This window comes from Chenopodium album, chromosome 11 (genome assembly GCF_948465745.1).
Source record: "Chenopodium album chromosome 11, dcCheAlbu1.1, whole genome shotgun sequence".
In the NCBI taxonomy this organism is placed as follows: domain Eukaryota; kingdom Viridiplantae; phylum Streptophyta; class Magnoliopsida; order Caryophyllales; family Amaranthaceae; genus Chenopodium; species Chenopodium album.
This window is the reverse complement of record NC_137844.1, coordinates 22786791-22803733: the sequence shown is the minus strand read 5'-3', so window position 1 is coordinate 22803733 and position 16943 is coordinate 22786791. Positions and strand designations below refer to the sequence as shown.

The 16943-nt window shown below is 36.8% G+C and overlaps 2 protein-coding genes across 2 annotated transcripts; both read right to left on the bottom strand.

Moving 5' to 3' along the window:
• Positions 1-7581: 7581 nt before the first annotated feature.
• LOC145568741 (uncharacterized) lies at positions 7582-13041 on the bottom strand. The gene is made up of 8 exons (XM_081628159.1): positions 11632-13041; positions 11331-11527; positions 10951-11053; positions 9374-9474; positions 9120-9294; positions 8182-8352; positions 7983-8083; positions 7582-7775 (listed from the first exon to the last, which is right to left on the bottom strand). Exons 1-8 carry the CDS (start codon positions 11711-11713, stop codon positions 7698-7700), a joined length of 1008 nt encoding a protein of 335 aa, XP_081484285.1. The 5' UTR covers positions 11714-13041; the 3' UTR covers positions 7582-7697.
• An 873-nt stretch (positions 13042-13914) lies between these two features.
• LOC145566452 (uncharacterized) lies at positions 13915-14782 on the bottom strand. Its single transcript, XM_081625868.1, has 3 exons — positions 14638-14782; positions 14315-14424; positions 13915-14226 (listed from the first exon to the last, which is right to left on the bottom strand). The coding sequence occupies exons 1-3, from the start codon at positions 14780-14782 to the stop codon at positions 13915-13917; spliced, it is 567 nt and encodes a 188-aa protein (XP_081481994.1).
• Between the last annotated feature and the right edge of the window lie 2161 nt (positions 14783-16943).

Sequence of the window (16943 nt, the reverse complement as noted above, 5' to 3'; positions counted from 1 at the left end):
TAGAATCGGGATTTCAGAATAAAACCCCTTTTCTTCTCCATTTCGTCATTGAACTTCATTTTCGCTCATTTCTGCTCGAAGTTTCTCTTGGCTCGTTCTCCTTCGTTTCTCAACGAAATTCACTCAAGTTTTTTGCAAATCGAAGCTTGTCTTCTCTAGTTTGCTAATCTATGTAAGTTTTTCTCAAACTCACTCTATTTTTGGCGAATTTGGTGCTTTTTGCTCGCGGATTTTTGAAAAATTCGAAATCAATTTTTCTTTGTTTGTTGAATTTCTTGCCATGAAACCACTTACTTATGTTAGTATATTTCCTTGGGAGTATTTTGAAACTTGTTTGGTTCAATTTGACGAAGAAACGAGCAAATTTCCATTGTTGAACACCTTGAGTTTGTGAACATAATGTGGCTTGTTCTTCATGTTTTTGCTTGCTTTTTATGCTTAATTTGTCACAATATTTGCCATAATATTGCAAGAAATTATTTGATTGCTCAAAAATGCTTGTTATTGTTGAATAAAAAAAATGCTCTATTTTATTACTACGTACTCTGTTTTTGACGAACATAGTATCATGCGGCTAGGCGAACTTTAGACACTATACAACCATCAATTTACTGTTTTTTATGTTCTTGAACATGATTAGCATGACTCGTCGTCCAGGTTATGGCTCTCGTTCTCGCGAGGCTCACCGAGAGGACGAGCTCGTCGATGCGGATGAGGGGACTTCCACTAGCCTTGGGGAGTTCCCTTAGTGGGATGGGCAGACTTTGTACTATGCGCCCAGGTTCCACATTTCGGAGCGTGTTCGGCGCGGTATGATCGATGAGCGGGTTCGCTGCCATGGTTTGGGCAACGATACCATTGGTCACTTGTACGACACCTACTTCATCAACAACGCGGAGCTACTTGACTCATTTGCTGCAAGCCACTAGGGCTCTCTATTCTCTGTGGTCGAGCCGTTTCATCATACGAGGTTTGATGGGGTTCTTTTGGGACACCACCAACACGTTCCATTTTCCATGGGGTGAGATGACCGTCACTCCCCTCGACTTCTCCGTCATCACTGGACTGGAGTTTCAGTCGACTGTGGTTCCTTTGGGTAGGGATATTACCCTTACGTCACCAGATGTGGATGAGCTACTGGGTCCTATTGTTGTTCGGGCCCATGCTGAGTTGAGATCAGTGCAGAGGAGCGGCCGATTCATTCGTCGGGCTCTGCTTGCGGAGGCCTTTCGAGATGATGTGACCACCCCCGAGCAGCGGGTGCGCATCTTTGTTCTGATTTTGTTATCAGAGACCTTTTCTCCTAACAAGGGTAGCCGAGCGCTACTCTACTATCTGCTTGCTCTTTGCGACCTATGAGCGGTCGGGATCTTTGACTGGGCTAGCTTGGCCTATGCTGACTTCCTGCTTGGATTGCGACTTGCCTGTCGTCATCGCAACTGCAGGGAGGAGGTCACACTTTCTAGCTTCTAGAGGATCGTAGAGGTATATTCTACTTTCAGAAGCTTACTTTTGATATACGTTAGCTTTTGCTGACCTTTCCCCGTTGTTACAGGTGTGGTTCTACGAGAATCTTCCATCTTTGGCACCAGCCAGGCCTTCGCCACTAGGGCTTCCCGTTTCTGTTAGTTGGGGAGGTTGTTATCCTGGCTTGGATACTACTGCACTTGTTCGAGAGGTGCTTCTCTCGGTATGCATCGTTGTTTGTCATTTCAATTTGTCCTGTTCAACAAGATTTTGACTCATGGGTATCTTTCATAGGAGCCTGAGCCTCTTCTCCGTCCATGGGCTGAGTTGGACGTTCCTGCACGAGCCGCCGCGTATGCGACCCAGCTCGTTATTTCTAGGGGACGTACAACGTTGTGGTGTACTTGGGTGAGAGAGTCGTGATTCAGCACTCTACGGAGTTTTTTGTAGTTCCGCGACGTCCTCCACCACATATGATGGGTCAGGAGGCTCTTCGGACTCACATGGAGAGATCAGCGACTGGTGAGGGTTGGTAGAGATATAGCCATCCGTCCCAGTACTATGCTAGGAAACACTTGCTGCGATTCGCTCCACCGCCTTGTATATTGGAGGAGGAGGAGGTATGCTTTATTTCTTTGGTTTGTTTGTCTTTTGATAGTCGTTGACGACCTTAACCGTTAGAGTTTATTTTCCCAGGATACGGCTGCTGCGGAGTTTGTACCTTCGCCTATGTCCATCGCCTACCAGGGGTCCTTCGGGCCCACTTAGGAGATGATACCTCCAACCCCCGAGGAGTGGCGTCTAGTGGAGAGATCGATTCCCCGCCGTCAGACTTCGGTAAGCTATCTTTGATTCTTTTCTATATCCATTTTCCGACTTCTTTTAACCTCTTTCACTTTTGCAGTTTTCTTGAAGGTGATGACGAGGATGGCGAGAGCTATGGACGTCTTCCGTTACCAGCTCGTGAGGTTGAGCGACCAGGTGTCGTGTCGTCGTGATGGCGATGTGGCAGAGGTATGTCTCTTTTCCCTAATTTGATTACTTTAGTTTTTTTTTCTCTGTATTTAACTTGGCTTACTTTTCCGTTTCATCCTGTCCCTCTGACGCGTACTCGTATGAGACCTGAGGGTAGGAGAGAGAGGTCTGGATCTGGATCGAGTCGTCGCCACACCTCGGTTGAGACTAAAGGCCGACGGGAGGGGTTGGATCACACTGTTGTTATATAGGGTTCTGGTTCCTCTACTGAGGAGGAGGTGAGGCAACCCCCTGGTCAGGATGCTTCGGTGCCAATTCCTTTCAAGGCTGGCGGGACGTACGAGGTTGGCTCGTCGTCGCGGCAGCCACAACAGCAGGAGTCTCCGCAGGGTGAGCCAGGATAAGCTGGCCCTACTCTTTCAATTCCTCCGACCAGGGAGACTGATGTCGAGCAGGAGGTGACTCCCCGGACTTTGCGATTTTACGATACCTTCGGGATCCGTCCTCCGAGATCATAGATGTACCTGTTGTTTATTTATTGTTTGACATGTATAGGACTTTTCTATTTGTGTTATTGACACTTATGTTGTATATACATACTTTTGTTATGCCTATTCTGTTTCTTGCATTTTATTTTTATTTTTTTGTGCATGTGAGTGTGTGAAAGAATTGTGACAAATTTTTGCGCAAATATTTCTGTCATTTTTATTACTAATGGAGGGTATCCGACTTTCTTCCCTAAAAGAAAAAAAATGAAAAAAAAATAAAATGAAGCTTGATTAACAATAAGCTTAATTAATTAAACTTAAAAATAATCAATATGGGATATGTTCATATAAATTTGGACATAAATTTGAGCATTTTCTAAGAATATAAATTGGGCATATAAATTTATATAGGGATTCCCTAGGATCAAAGTTCAACTAGGTTAAAATTAAAGTGTATAAATTAAAGCACACCCTATTTTTTCAAATCACAATTTACACTTAACAACAATTACTTTATTACAAAAGAAACTTTGAAAAGTAGATTACTAAAATAACAAATGCATTACAAACACTTTGCAACAATCTTATCTTTGATTTCCTGCTAAGCATCTGTTTGATCCTTCTGATGTTGCCAATTGTAATGTTAGACTGCTAATATCTGTGTCATCATCAGTAAATAGCAAATCAGCAATTGCACTACAAACCACTCACTCATGAATCAAAAATTATTCATTCCACTTAAACAAACCCATATACCAAGCACACAAGCAATCATTAAAACAACACAAACTAAAAGCAAATTTTACACCTTTCCCAAAATTGACATAAGGCAATTCCATCCTTTTAAACTTCCCTTCACTAGCCAAATCAAATACGACAATACATTTATCCTCCCTTATTGCAAAAACCCAATGAAAAGTTTCTTTCAGCAGTGCTCCAATTCTATTAACCTAGTAATCTTGCAATACCACCTTATTTTCCTGATCTTTTTGCAGTGTTTCTTTAATTTTCCATTCTCGGGTTTTAAGCAGGTATACAAAGACAACTAACTCGAAATGAGTTAAGCACTCTGGAAACTTAATAGCAATAGTGTAGTAATCCTTATGAGATGAAACATAACCAAACCCAAAACAAAGATTTTCATATGACAATGATTAAGTAGGAATATGAAGTCCTTGAGGATGTTGAATCTCAATTAAAGCATTAGGGTCTTGACCAACAATAGGATTATAAACCACAAAACAAAAATCAGAACTAAAACAATTATAAAGAACCAACAAAGCTAAACCGTTACAAGAATCAAACAAAGAATTAAAAGGTGCATAATTTAATTTATCGGTTTCAATCATTTCATTCACAACAAAAACTTAATTTAGTTCACTTAGAAATAACTACAGCAATCTCTTACAAAATATTGCCATTCATATCAAGGCACAAAAAAAGATTGTTTGCCACCTACTTATAATAAACCACAAAGTTAACAGATTGTTAATCTAATTCACTAAACAATGAACCTTAGCTTATCTAACAAATCTTAGAGAAATTGCTAGCAGTATGCCAATAACCATTTGAATCAGTGGCATCCTTTGACCCATTGTTATCTTCATAGCCCATCATCTCATCCCCACTGTCGCTGCTAGAAGACACATACCCGCCACGATCATCTCCTTCAGCATCTGAAACCTTCTCCTCAAAACGATCCTCCTCGGCTCCATTCTGTACATCAACTTCGTTTTCACCTTCTTCCTCTGTAGCATCTTCCTCACCATCATCACTAGCATCTTCCCCAGCCTCATCATTAGCATCCCCCTCCTCTATTTCCTCTTCACCATCACCATTTTCCTCTTCTGCATCACCGCCTTCACCGCCATCTCCATCAAACTCCTCCATGTCAGCATCAACTCCATCTACGTCATTCTGTTCAACAAGACCTCCTCCATCACCACCATCATCTCTCCGTTGCACGAACCTCCTGCAACACAAACACTACCCCTGTCATCTCAATTAATCACCTTTGCAGGTTGCATATTTTCAACAACTGCTCAAATTACGCCACAGGCTGCCCGAGCCCTTTTGTTACTTTCCCCTAACTGCCAAATATAGCTCTGCAATGCGCTGCTCCCAAAGCCGCTACAACCGTGACGACAGCACCCTAGCTTCTTCTAACTTCACCGTATGTGCAGCTCTGATGTTGGCTAATTCTTCAACCTTAACCTTCTCCTGTTCTCGAATGTCTGCCATCTCATCATAAACAGCATTAAGTTGTGCTTTCAACTCTTGCAATTCCCTCCTATCAGCCATTGTTCACTTACACAAGAAAACGGAAAAAGATTACAAACCAATTGAGCAACACAGCCGTAAAAAAGGAAATTGATGAAAAATGTAAAACGAAATTGATTGAGAAGCACAAAAAAAAGGAACTAAACTGGTGGCTTAAATAAACAACTTTGTAAAGAAAGAGAAATGAAAAGGCAACTTTGAATGAAGACTAAAAGGGTTTAAGAACAGAGGAGAGAGAACTAACAAGTTAACAAAGGAAGAGAAATGAAAAGACTACATCAATCAGGTTTCACAAGTCATCTGCTGCCAAATTCAATTCTTTTGCATAGAAAACAACAAAAAACAAATTTCCTAAAAATGATAAAACAATAACTATACTACTTGCCTTTCCATATTAGCTATTTTCACAAATGTCCAACCAAAAAATATACATAAGCAAAATTATTAATTTAAATATTTACACAAATAAAAAAAATATTTAATTATGTGGAGAATAAAAAACACAAGTTTTAATCAAATGTTTATACCTTTAAATAATTTTATTACAATAGGTTAAAAGCACAAATTATACTAAAGTACGATTTAATTTATAACATTACTATTCACATATACATTGATAGTTACAAAGTATTTAAAAAACACTATTCCTCATATAATTCCGTATATCTAACATTCATTCACTAATATTGACTCTTTAACTATAAACCCTACAAATAAATTTACAAAATTATTGCCTATACATAAATTAAAAATTCGACGCCGTTGACCTCAAGCTCCCTTTCATGAATCACTCAAGATCCTTCAACAATATTGCACCTTCAGCTCCGACCATGGCAATGCACTAAAAGATTTCGTTCACCTTAAGTTCCATGATTATACCTATATTAAGAACCAAACAAAGGGGAAAAAAAAAATTTAAGTAAGTTATACTATAAACTCACAAATAATAATATTTAAACATTTGCAACTTATCAAAAACATTATTTATACATAAACCTCATTTTTTTTTTTTTTATTGTTAATGGTTCTTCACACATAGCAACTAATTAGACAACCACTAAATAATCAACCCACCCATAAACACTTTCCTAAGCCAAGCCCAATTCACAACACAATTCAACAATTTCAAAATGGGCCATTAAAACATCACTTTTCTAGCTTTGGTCCAAGGACAAAATAATCCATATTACTTGGTTTCCAAATCAATACCTTCACATAGAAAATAATCATACAAAATCTCTTAAAATATTACAACAAACTATATCCTTTTTTAAAATATAAAAATTCCTATCATTTCAAATATAATCAAAACTGTTGATTCAAACTCACATGCAAATTGAAAATTGACTCTAAAACCTATAATGAACACAAAAATAGCATAACTATAATAGATTACAATTCATTTATTCACCTTATCAAAGGCATCATTATCATTTGTCATTTAAAATACCTACAAAAAATTCAATTCAAACTCATAACCTTCTTACAAAACAAAATAGACAATCCCCCATATTGCCACACCTCAAACAAGAAAAACATGCCGTACTTCAAACTAGCATCGCTCGCGTAGCACACGCGTGCCACCCTAGTTTAAATAAAAATAAAAACCTACCATCCTTTCCTAATAACAACTACTTCATAACTTCATTAACTTTTTTTCATAATTTTTTTACTAATATATACATGTTTTTCAATAGTTTTAAAATTTACACCAACTAATATTTACTATTTTTTAGAAGACTAAATAGGAGAATATAGCTTAGTTTCTTATATTGCACACACACGCATTGTATGTATTTCTTACCTTATTCATCAATATTACAGATGTTAAACCATAAAATTAAACTGGATGATCTTTACAAAACAACTATATGTTATTTACAAAAGAGTTGTATGTTCTTTACAAAACAGCTGCATGTTCATTCCGCGTTTTTTTGTCAGTACTAAGCATGGTATAGCCGTCTGTACCTTAAAAATTTCAACTACTCTTTACATCTAAATTTCTTGTTGATACTTGATGATGTAGTTTGAACTATGAATGTGACAATTATATCAACATAGAAAGCCGATCATTAAATCCCTAAATAGCAGCCCTAAAAATAGCAGTCCAGAATTTCTCACAGAGACTCTACCCTGATGCCTAATGGACTGCAATGAGAATTAGACAGTAGTTTCCACATTCCAGTGGTGCTGCACTTACATGGTAGTCACTAATGGAATGCTCAAGATGTTATACTATTATATATGCAGACAATTCATTATTTACTGTAGTTTCATTCCTTTTGTTTTCAAGGATGTGAAAAATAATACAAGTATGTGTGTATATACATACAGAAGAAATGAAGAATAATAAACTAAAAAAAATCAGCTTATCTATTTCCCTGTGTACTGTACAAATAAGATCTTTGTATGTGTCCCATGCCTTATGGATTACTCCTTATACTACGTAGGTTGTTTAGATGAAAAAGCAAGATACAGCGACAGAATTCAGCCCGCAAAAGATGTATCAAGTTCATCATGAGCACTGAGAAAATTAATTATACATGGATAAACCTTCTTGGCAGCCTGCATTCCGAAAAGAGTGTGAGATTAATACCATTTTATGCCAACAGAAGCCATTCACAGGAAGCAAAAACGAGACTATTATGTTATTTCTGGACGAAGGGAACACTATTCTTTTGAGACTTATAGAGCACCACGTAAAAGTGAAAAATATATATGCTTGTCCGTCAGTGACATAATACAGAGAAGGCATTAAAGAAGAAAGCTTACGAAACGGCCTCCCACTAAATCATAGTGAGCATAATGTGGACCACCAATTTCTCCAAAAACTTTGTATGTAATCATTTTATCTGGGATCACCTTAACAGTTTCTGTTACATCATATTTAAACACCTAGAAAATCAATATTGAGAAATAAAAGTAGTGTACATTTTTTATACACATAAGAACTACTGGAGTATAATTATACCGTATACAGCTTCAGGGGGACAGATTAAGTCGCGATCCCCAGCAATGGCCAAGATAGGGACATTGCTCTTATGGAGATGATCCTTGTACAAAAATGTTCCAGATCGATCACGTAAACCAGAGCTCTCAAAGGCTGTTGCTAATTGTAAGAGGAGTTTTGCAGGTATTGTACCTATAACGCAAGTTCATGAATAATTTGCATTGCAGTTGGAACTTTTTTTGACGAACATGCTGAATGAAACATAGTGCTATGTCTTCAAAGTTATGGTTAAAATTTGCATGAGATGCAATAATTCATCAACAAACAATAATACTTTCAAGACAAATGACACCAATCACCAAAAAAATAAAAATGATGGAAGAATGAAAAAGGCAGAGCTCAGACATGATTTTTTTTTTTAAATATATTCAAGATAAGTGATTTGACTTTTTTTTTTAACACTATGGAACACAATATTCAAATAGTTCATTCTACTTGAGTTCAAATGTAAATATTATTTCTTTCAAGACTTTAATTTAAAAACAAATATTGTTGTATCAGTTTTTAATTTTTCATTGCAAATGGTCGAGGTTCCACCATCAAAAGCATGCGGATGTGTGTTGGTCTCCTGGATGAGCATTAGTATCTACCTCTGTATCATTTCATAAGTGAACAATAGCCAATCATGCACTGAATCATGTGTTTAGCGTATGACATAGTGTCAATTCATTGATCAGCGATAGTTAACACATAGTGAGGTTATTTGAAAGATAGCTGTAGATATACAAGGAGGAAATCCAAGTTAATATCTGATAGAAACAAGGAGTGTTTATATCAGGGTATGTCCGTAACTTCACACTTTCACCTAAAACCTCAGAGAAATAGATTAAGGACTAAATGAGCAAAGTGATAAAGCTGTTTACTGTCACTACAAATACAAGGAAAAGTCTATTACTCACAGAAGTTCTTGAGCACAAGCCTGTCAAACAATTCTGGAAGCATCATGTCCTGAGCAGATATCTGAGAATTAAGCCAGGACAATATAAATGGAGCACGAGAAGCTAGAGGATGAAGTGCTGCAAATATAGTGCCCATGGGAATCGATGTGATATTTAAAGCCTCTGCAGAATCCGTCTACAAAACAACAGTGTTATATAGTAGCTTAAAAAACATATTTACCTGAAAGCCAAGTTTACTCAAACAGTATTCTTACCAAAGGCAAGAGTAGTTCTATAGAAGATTTTGATGATGAATAGTCAAGCGTTGATGCTAGTGTAGTAACTGCTGCAAAATCAGAGTCTCTTCCTTCAAATCCTAGGAAAAAATTTCGATCATTTACGGATATCATAAACCTTACACAAATACATTCTATACAGCTATAAGAGAACACCCAAAACATTCAAATGTGACACAAATCAGAGGCATTCACTATTTAGAAAGCAACTACCAGAATAATTGACTTATGGAAGCCTTTATTTCTGTGTAAAATCTAAATAAGTAATTTATTGCCAAGTCTACAAGATAAAGCTACGGGAACCTCGGTGTATCTATACAGGAAGCTAATGAAGACATCGTGATGGCATCTAAAATATGCAAACAAATTAAAATGTTCATTTACCCCAAAAGGTTTGTTGATGAACCTCAAATCTGATTTCCTTGACATAAAACCAGAAGAGGCTTGCCTAGCTCTTTTAAGGGCATGTTCAAATTTGAAGTCATATAGCATCCGCTTGGATTTCTTAAACAACACCCTTTTTGATGAATCAAAAAGTTAATCAGTGGCTGCCCTACTTTCAAGCACTAGCCTTCTTTCTTGCCATCAGTCGCAAAAATCGCTGATTTATAGACTATCCTATCACCAAGTTAGTTCAAAGTTCCAAAATACTTCCACGAAACTTCCAGATGCACTATAGAAATGCATAAATCAGCCAACATTTTATCTTTAACTGTTGTCGAACTGTTAATTAGATCTATGCTTTGTGGGGAAGACAGAATGAACTCAGGGCAACTAAAAGGTGTAAATCCTCCCCAACTCAGGACTATATAAGGCCCTAAATAGCATATTCAGCCTGATTGTGAATCTTCAACAGTAAAGTATAGTTGCTTTAAAGGCCAGTCATAAAATCTACCTTCTGTAAAGTTAAAGAAAATATAAATGTTATAAGCACAATACCTGATAACTTTTATGCAACTACTTTTACATACTCCATAAGATTTATAGCAAATTCTTGTAAAAGATGGTCAGATAGGCTCTATTTTGTAGACTAGGCATAAGTTAAACTAACTACCAAAAGGGGAAAAGAAAAAAAAAACCTACACTTTAAGCAAAAACAGTAAAAAGATTAGCTTTCTACTAGTTTAAGGGGTTATGTCGAAATTACTAAAATAAACCCTAAAGTTAAAATAAGGTAAAGGGCTCAAATAGATGTTTCATCAAACTTTCTAACAAGAGACTAGCCACTAGCTCAATGAATCTATACTTTTGGGGTTTAAATTATTAATTAAGTAGAAAATTGGGAATAAAATCTCTGAATAAAGTTAAACTCGGAGCAGTTTCTGTGAAGGTAAAAGCAGTTCTGATTGTTCTCCAGAAATTGGAATGCAGAAAGTGAAAATGAGCTTGTATAATAGCAGTAGGAATAAGAATCTTAAGTAATTTGTCAATCAGCTATTCAGCTCAAACCAAAAGCTAATGTTTTATCGCTCCCTCTATTGACATGCAATCAACCAGTTAACCACCAACAGTTTCAGAACACAAAACACCGCAAACATGAAAAAGTGTTCACATACCACACAATGAGAGCACTGCATACAGCAAAATACCACCCATAGAGTGCCCAATGGAAAGCAATTTCCCATCACGAGGGTTGCATTGCGTCTTAATGTAGTCTACCTGCAAAAAGAATTATTTTGCAGATGATCAGCTTTACACACTATTTATAACTCATTCTATATAATGCTATCTGTTTATCATAGTATTTATTGCACTCCTGTTTCAAACTACATGAATCTATCGATTTTCATTTATAAAACATCATTATTTTTCACCACAGTATACCATCAAAGAGAATTTTTATCTTCATCTTCTTTGACATTTGTTGAAAGTCACAGTTTTCGGACCTAAACTGTTTCTGATTTAATGTTTAAGCTAATGAAAAAAAAAACCTTACCACTAAAGGCAGATCTTCTTTTACGAGCTGATCAAAATCCCATTCACTGTCCAAAAACAGGTTTAGCTGCCTTTGAAGGTCTTCTATCATCGGCACAAGTTGCTCATTCATTTCAAGAAATGGCAGTGTTGATAAACTCAAACTCGAATCCTTAATCTGGGATTGACCAGCAGTGGTTTGATTTGGCTTTGATAACCCTGCAAGTTCATTAGTCTTAAACTGCTTTGCTTTATAAATGAAAGTTCCTACCCAAGAGAAAATTACGAGTGAAAATACATGCATCATTTGGCAAGCAGCTCACTTTTAAAGGACTCTAAACCTCTCATACTCAATCCAGCACCTCGCACTTCAAGAATCCATGTGTCAAATCCTTCGCCTGACATATGCCGGGCAAACGAAGACTGCAATCATCCGAATGCATCAGTCTTATCTCAAAACTGAGAAGAAAAACAAGTCATAGTTATAAGGCAGTTTATGAAGCGAAAGCAGGAAGGGCAGTGTAGTGTACATGAAAACAAACTACTGGTGATTGAGAACAGCATATTGATGAAGTATTAAGTTTTCCAAAATCACAATTTGGTAGCTAAATAAAAGATCAAAGAGAAAAATTTTAGACAATAATGCGTTTGCAATTACGGGGTAAACTAGCTCAATGTGCTTTCACTGCTTATGTGACTGATAAACACAAGGAATTGGATGAAAATGGTGACCCTATCTGATTAGTTTATTATTATTAGGATAATATCTTGGAGTATATATTTTGTACATTTGACAATATCTTTACATATCTTTAGGCTAATATGCTAGGGCTGATTTTGTATAAATATAACTTGATGAGGAATGAAATAATCAGAATTTTTGGGCCTATCTTTACATGGTATCAGAGCCAACACTCTAACACTAAACTATGGCAATCGGCGGCGATGAGAATCCACCGCCACCACAGAAAATCGAACCGAACTCCCCCTTCTACCTCCGTGCTCAAGATAAGCCTGGGGAATTTATTACGCGTGTGCGTCTAACTTGATAACTTTGATGATTGGGCTCATGCGATTTATGTAGCTCTCTCGTCGCGCCGTAAATTTGGTTTCCTTGATGGAACCATCACTGATGTGGTTCCACCCGCTACCAAAGATGATTGGGTTGTATCATGGCTCATCAATACAATTGATACGGAGGTGAAAACTTTGCTTTCGAACTATGATAATGCCAAATGACTTTGGAATGATTTGAATGAACGATTTTGTGTGGTAAATGGACCACGCATTCACCAGTTGACGGCCCAAATCAGTAGATGCGAACAAGCAAAGAACATGTCAATAGCAATTTATTTTGGTAAATTGACAGTCTTGTGGGACAAAATTGCCAAATATGAGCCCCAAATTAGCTGTAAGTGCGAGAAATGCACCTGTGGGGTTGGGAGGCAGCATGAAGTGCGGCGCGAGAATGATCGGTTGTAGCAGTTCCTATTGGGACTATGCTCGGAGTATTATGTGCCCTACGCTCCACAATCTTATCTCAAGATCCTCTGCCTTCGTTGAATAGGGCTTACCATCAAATATCGCAGGAGGAACGAGTTCGAGGTATTTCTTAGGTCAAGGATGAAAAACCTGAAGTAGTAGGGGAAGGCCACGCCTGAGCCAAGCAGAACGAGTTGCTTTAACCTACACTCACTGCCAGAAATCGGGGCATGATAGCTCCTCTTGTTCCGACCTTCATGGAGTACTGCCCTAGTATGTGGAAAAGTATGGGACTCCGAGTGCGGATTCGAAGGGTGCGACTAAAGGGAAATTGGTGCAGCCTTCTACTGGTCGAGGCAGGGGTGTAATCAAGGCAAACGCAATATCGTCGTCTGTACCCAGTGAACCTACAGGCGGCTTGGGATCTCTGCCGAGCAATGGCAGTCTCTTGTGGCTGCATTTGGTACTTTTCCTCCTCCTTCAAGTCGACTGAACGGTGAGTGGATAATTGATACGGGGTGCTCGAATAATGTCACAGGGGATTTATCATGTCTGACCAACATTAGAGCACCAGCATTCAAGAGGAAGCTACAATCCTTTCCTAATTTCTCTCTCCTTTCCTCCACTTGACACATCACTCTCTTTCTTCCACATCACTTCCCACTATCTTCATCCTTTTACTTATCCTCTTTCTTAAATATTTCCAACATCAATGAGTATCCTTTTCCATTTTCTCTCTCCTATTTACATATAACCCACCATAAATTCTCTCTCCTATTTACACACTTAATTATTATTAAAGTTTGTAAAATATGTTTTATTATTATTATTATTAATTGAACAAAAATACGTCAATTAATACATTTTCACATTAATATAAAAAATTAGTAAAATACGAAATACATGAATTAAAAGACATAAATTAAAAATATGAAATACACGGATGAAAATAAGCAACGAAAATAACTCAAATAATTTAAAATTATTAAAATGCTAATTTTCAACGAAGCTCCTGACCTTGCCCATAAATGCTCAACCAAGCCGTTCATTAATGCCTCATGAACTTGTCTGTCGCGAATCTCCCCTCTTGAAACTATCAATCTACTAAAATTATCAGGACCATACTACCCAGGAGTTACGGTAAATTTTGTTGCATTTCTGGTTGAGGACGACCCTGGCATATTTTCAGGTTGTTCTTGGGCGAATTCAAGTGGATCTTTATACTTTAAATATGTATCACGCTCGTCTTCAACTATGATGTTGTGGATGATGATGCAAGTCATCATGATTTTCCACATCAACTCTACACTCCATGCTAAAGCAGGCTTCCTAATAATTGCAAACCGAGCTTGTAACACACCAAATGCACGCTCAACATCCTTTCTAGCACTCTCTTGACGTGCAGTGAACAATTTATCTTTTAAGGTTTGTGGGGGCTGCAATAACGTTTATGAATGTCGACCATTTTGGATAATAAATCCCATCTGTGAGATAATATCCTTTGTTGTAATTATTTCCATTAACAGTTAACAGAACTTGTGGAGCACGATTATTTATTATATCATCAAACACCGGAGAACGTTGAAGTACATTAATGTCATTGCAGGATCCAGGCGTGCCAAATCCATAAACCCCTAGAAGCAATCGCTTCTAAAATAACAGTCACCGTTAGATCTTCCTTAATACATTCCTTTCCATCCAGCTGGACAATTTTTCCATACCCAATGCATGCAATCAATGCTGCCCAACATGCCAGGGAAACCTTTATCCTCCCCTTCTCTAAGGAGATGTTGGATATCTTCCAATGTTGGCTTGCGAAGGTACTCGGTTGCAAATTGAGCAATTACTCCGTCGATAAAACTGCACAAGACATTCTCTAGCAGTGCTTTTACCGAGGTTCAGATATTCATCTACTTGTTCAGCAGAACAACCATAAGCTAACATACGTATGGCTGCTGTGCATTTCTGAAGGGGTGAAGCACCAAGACGCATGATAGCATCTGGGTGTTGTTAGAAGTAACGATTAGTTGCACTTAATGTGTTGACAATGCGAAGGAAAAAGGGTCTTCGCATACGAAACCTCCTTCGAAATGTGGTTTCATCGTATACTGGTTGGTCACTAAAGTAATCTGAAACTAAATTGTCGTGAGCTGCTTCACGATTTCTCGACACAGTTATTCTTCGTTTTCTTCGACGTTTTTGTTCATTTTGCTGTATTGAATTGTTTACAGCTACAAGTACTGCATTTTACATTACTTGGAATCGATGACTCTTGCTGATAAAATTCATGACCATTTGATCATAGATTTCATCAGTTGAACTTGAAGACGAAGAAGAAGAACTTGAAGAGTTTGAATCGAAATTCATTTTATGTTTATTACCAAACAATATTTGAAATGTTTTGGGTTTTTTTTTTTTTTTTTTTTTTTTTTGAAATGCTAAAGGGAATATACTGGTTGATAAAAATAGATGTAATGTTATTGGGAGTAATATTATAAATTTTATAGATAAAAATAGGATAAGGTAGTCAGAAGATAAGATTTCTGATAAGGATATGTGGTCATAAAACAAAGGATGTCGGAAGATAAGATTTTGGTTAGATGAAATGTTATGGGAGCAATCTGATAAATTATCTAGACAAAAAAACGATAAGATTAGTCAAAAGATAAGATTTCAGATAATGATATGTGGTCATAAAACAAAGGATGTCAGAAGATAAGATTTCAGATAATGATATGTGGTCATAAAATAAAGGATGTCAGAAGATAAGATTTTGGATAGATGAAATGTCATGGGTAGCAATCTTATACATTATCACAATAATATAAAGTAACATTAACAAACTTGAACTCAATTTAGTAAAAATAAAGTTCATATTAATACATAGAAATTACATTCATATTAAAATGGTACATTGACACTAATTCTGCAAAGTTACAATAATAATAAAACATACAACTCATAATCGTAATAACAAATCATGATTACTCAGTACAATCAGGTAAATTAAATCAAATCGAAAATCTACTACTGAATTCATCTCTAAGTTTCTTATACATTTCTAATTCAACTTCATCAAGAACGGGCTTCTGCATTAACCTTTCTAACATTTTAAACTTCATGACCTCATCCTTTTGCCTTTTCATTTCTTCAGCTTGTGCTTTTTTAAGTTCATCTCTTTCCTTTAACTGATCGATTGATCTTTGGCCAAAGATGGATCCTATTTCGGATATTTTCTCAATTCCTCAAAACAATGCAATAAAACAAAACATCTTGTTGTTAGTTGCGTAATAATCTTTGTGAGCAAATTTCTCCAAATTTTGCTCGGACTCACCAATACCCTTGGTTTGATTATGATACCCATATGCATCTACCCATTTACTACAATGTAAATTGATATGATCCCATTAATTTTGCATAGATTTAATGTTTCTTACCTTTATTTCATCGGGGTTTTCTATTCTAGAAAGTTCGTAACGATTATAGATGTCAACCCATAACCCACTTCTCTTTGTCTTGGTACTTCTCACTACGTCACCCCCTACGTTTATGTAGGCCGATACAAGTGTTTTGTCTTCAACTATGCTCCATGATTGGTTTTTCCTTTGCCCGATGGTGTTGACATTTTGTTCGAGAACAATTTCAACATCAACAACATTGTAGACCCAAATGTGTATCCCAAAAACCAAACTCAGTGATGGATATCTTTCATGTCATTTGATTATCGAACGAAGTGAAAATGTGAAAAGTCTTGGGATGTGGTTGTTTTTATTAAAATATCTCTCTTTCTGTTTTTCAAAACATTTCTTTTCTTACTCTATTTATGAAAATAGTCAGTCGAATTTAGTTTGGTCCATGATATGGGTCCAATAACAGTGTAGTTGGATTGGGCTCGAAAAGAGCTTTCCAACGATATATTATAAGCCCAATGCCGATGAATAATGAGGAAGTCATGGCCTAAATATTAAATTGGGCTCGAAATGAATTTTATATGCGGCCCAATGATCTAGAGGAGGGCCTATTAATTATTATTCCTAAAGTTATTAGGATTGAATTTAATCTTCTAGAATATTTAGAAGGTTCTTTTAAATTCTAATGGAATTAGGATTGATAATTATATTTTAAAGAGTTTTATTTGGAATAAAATAAGTGT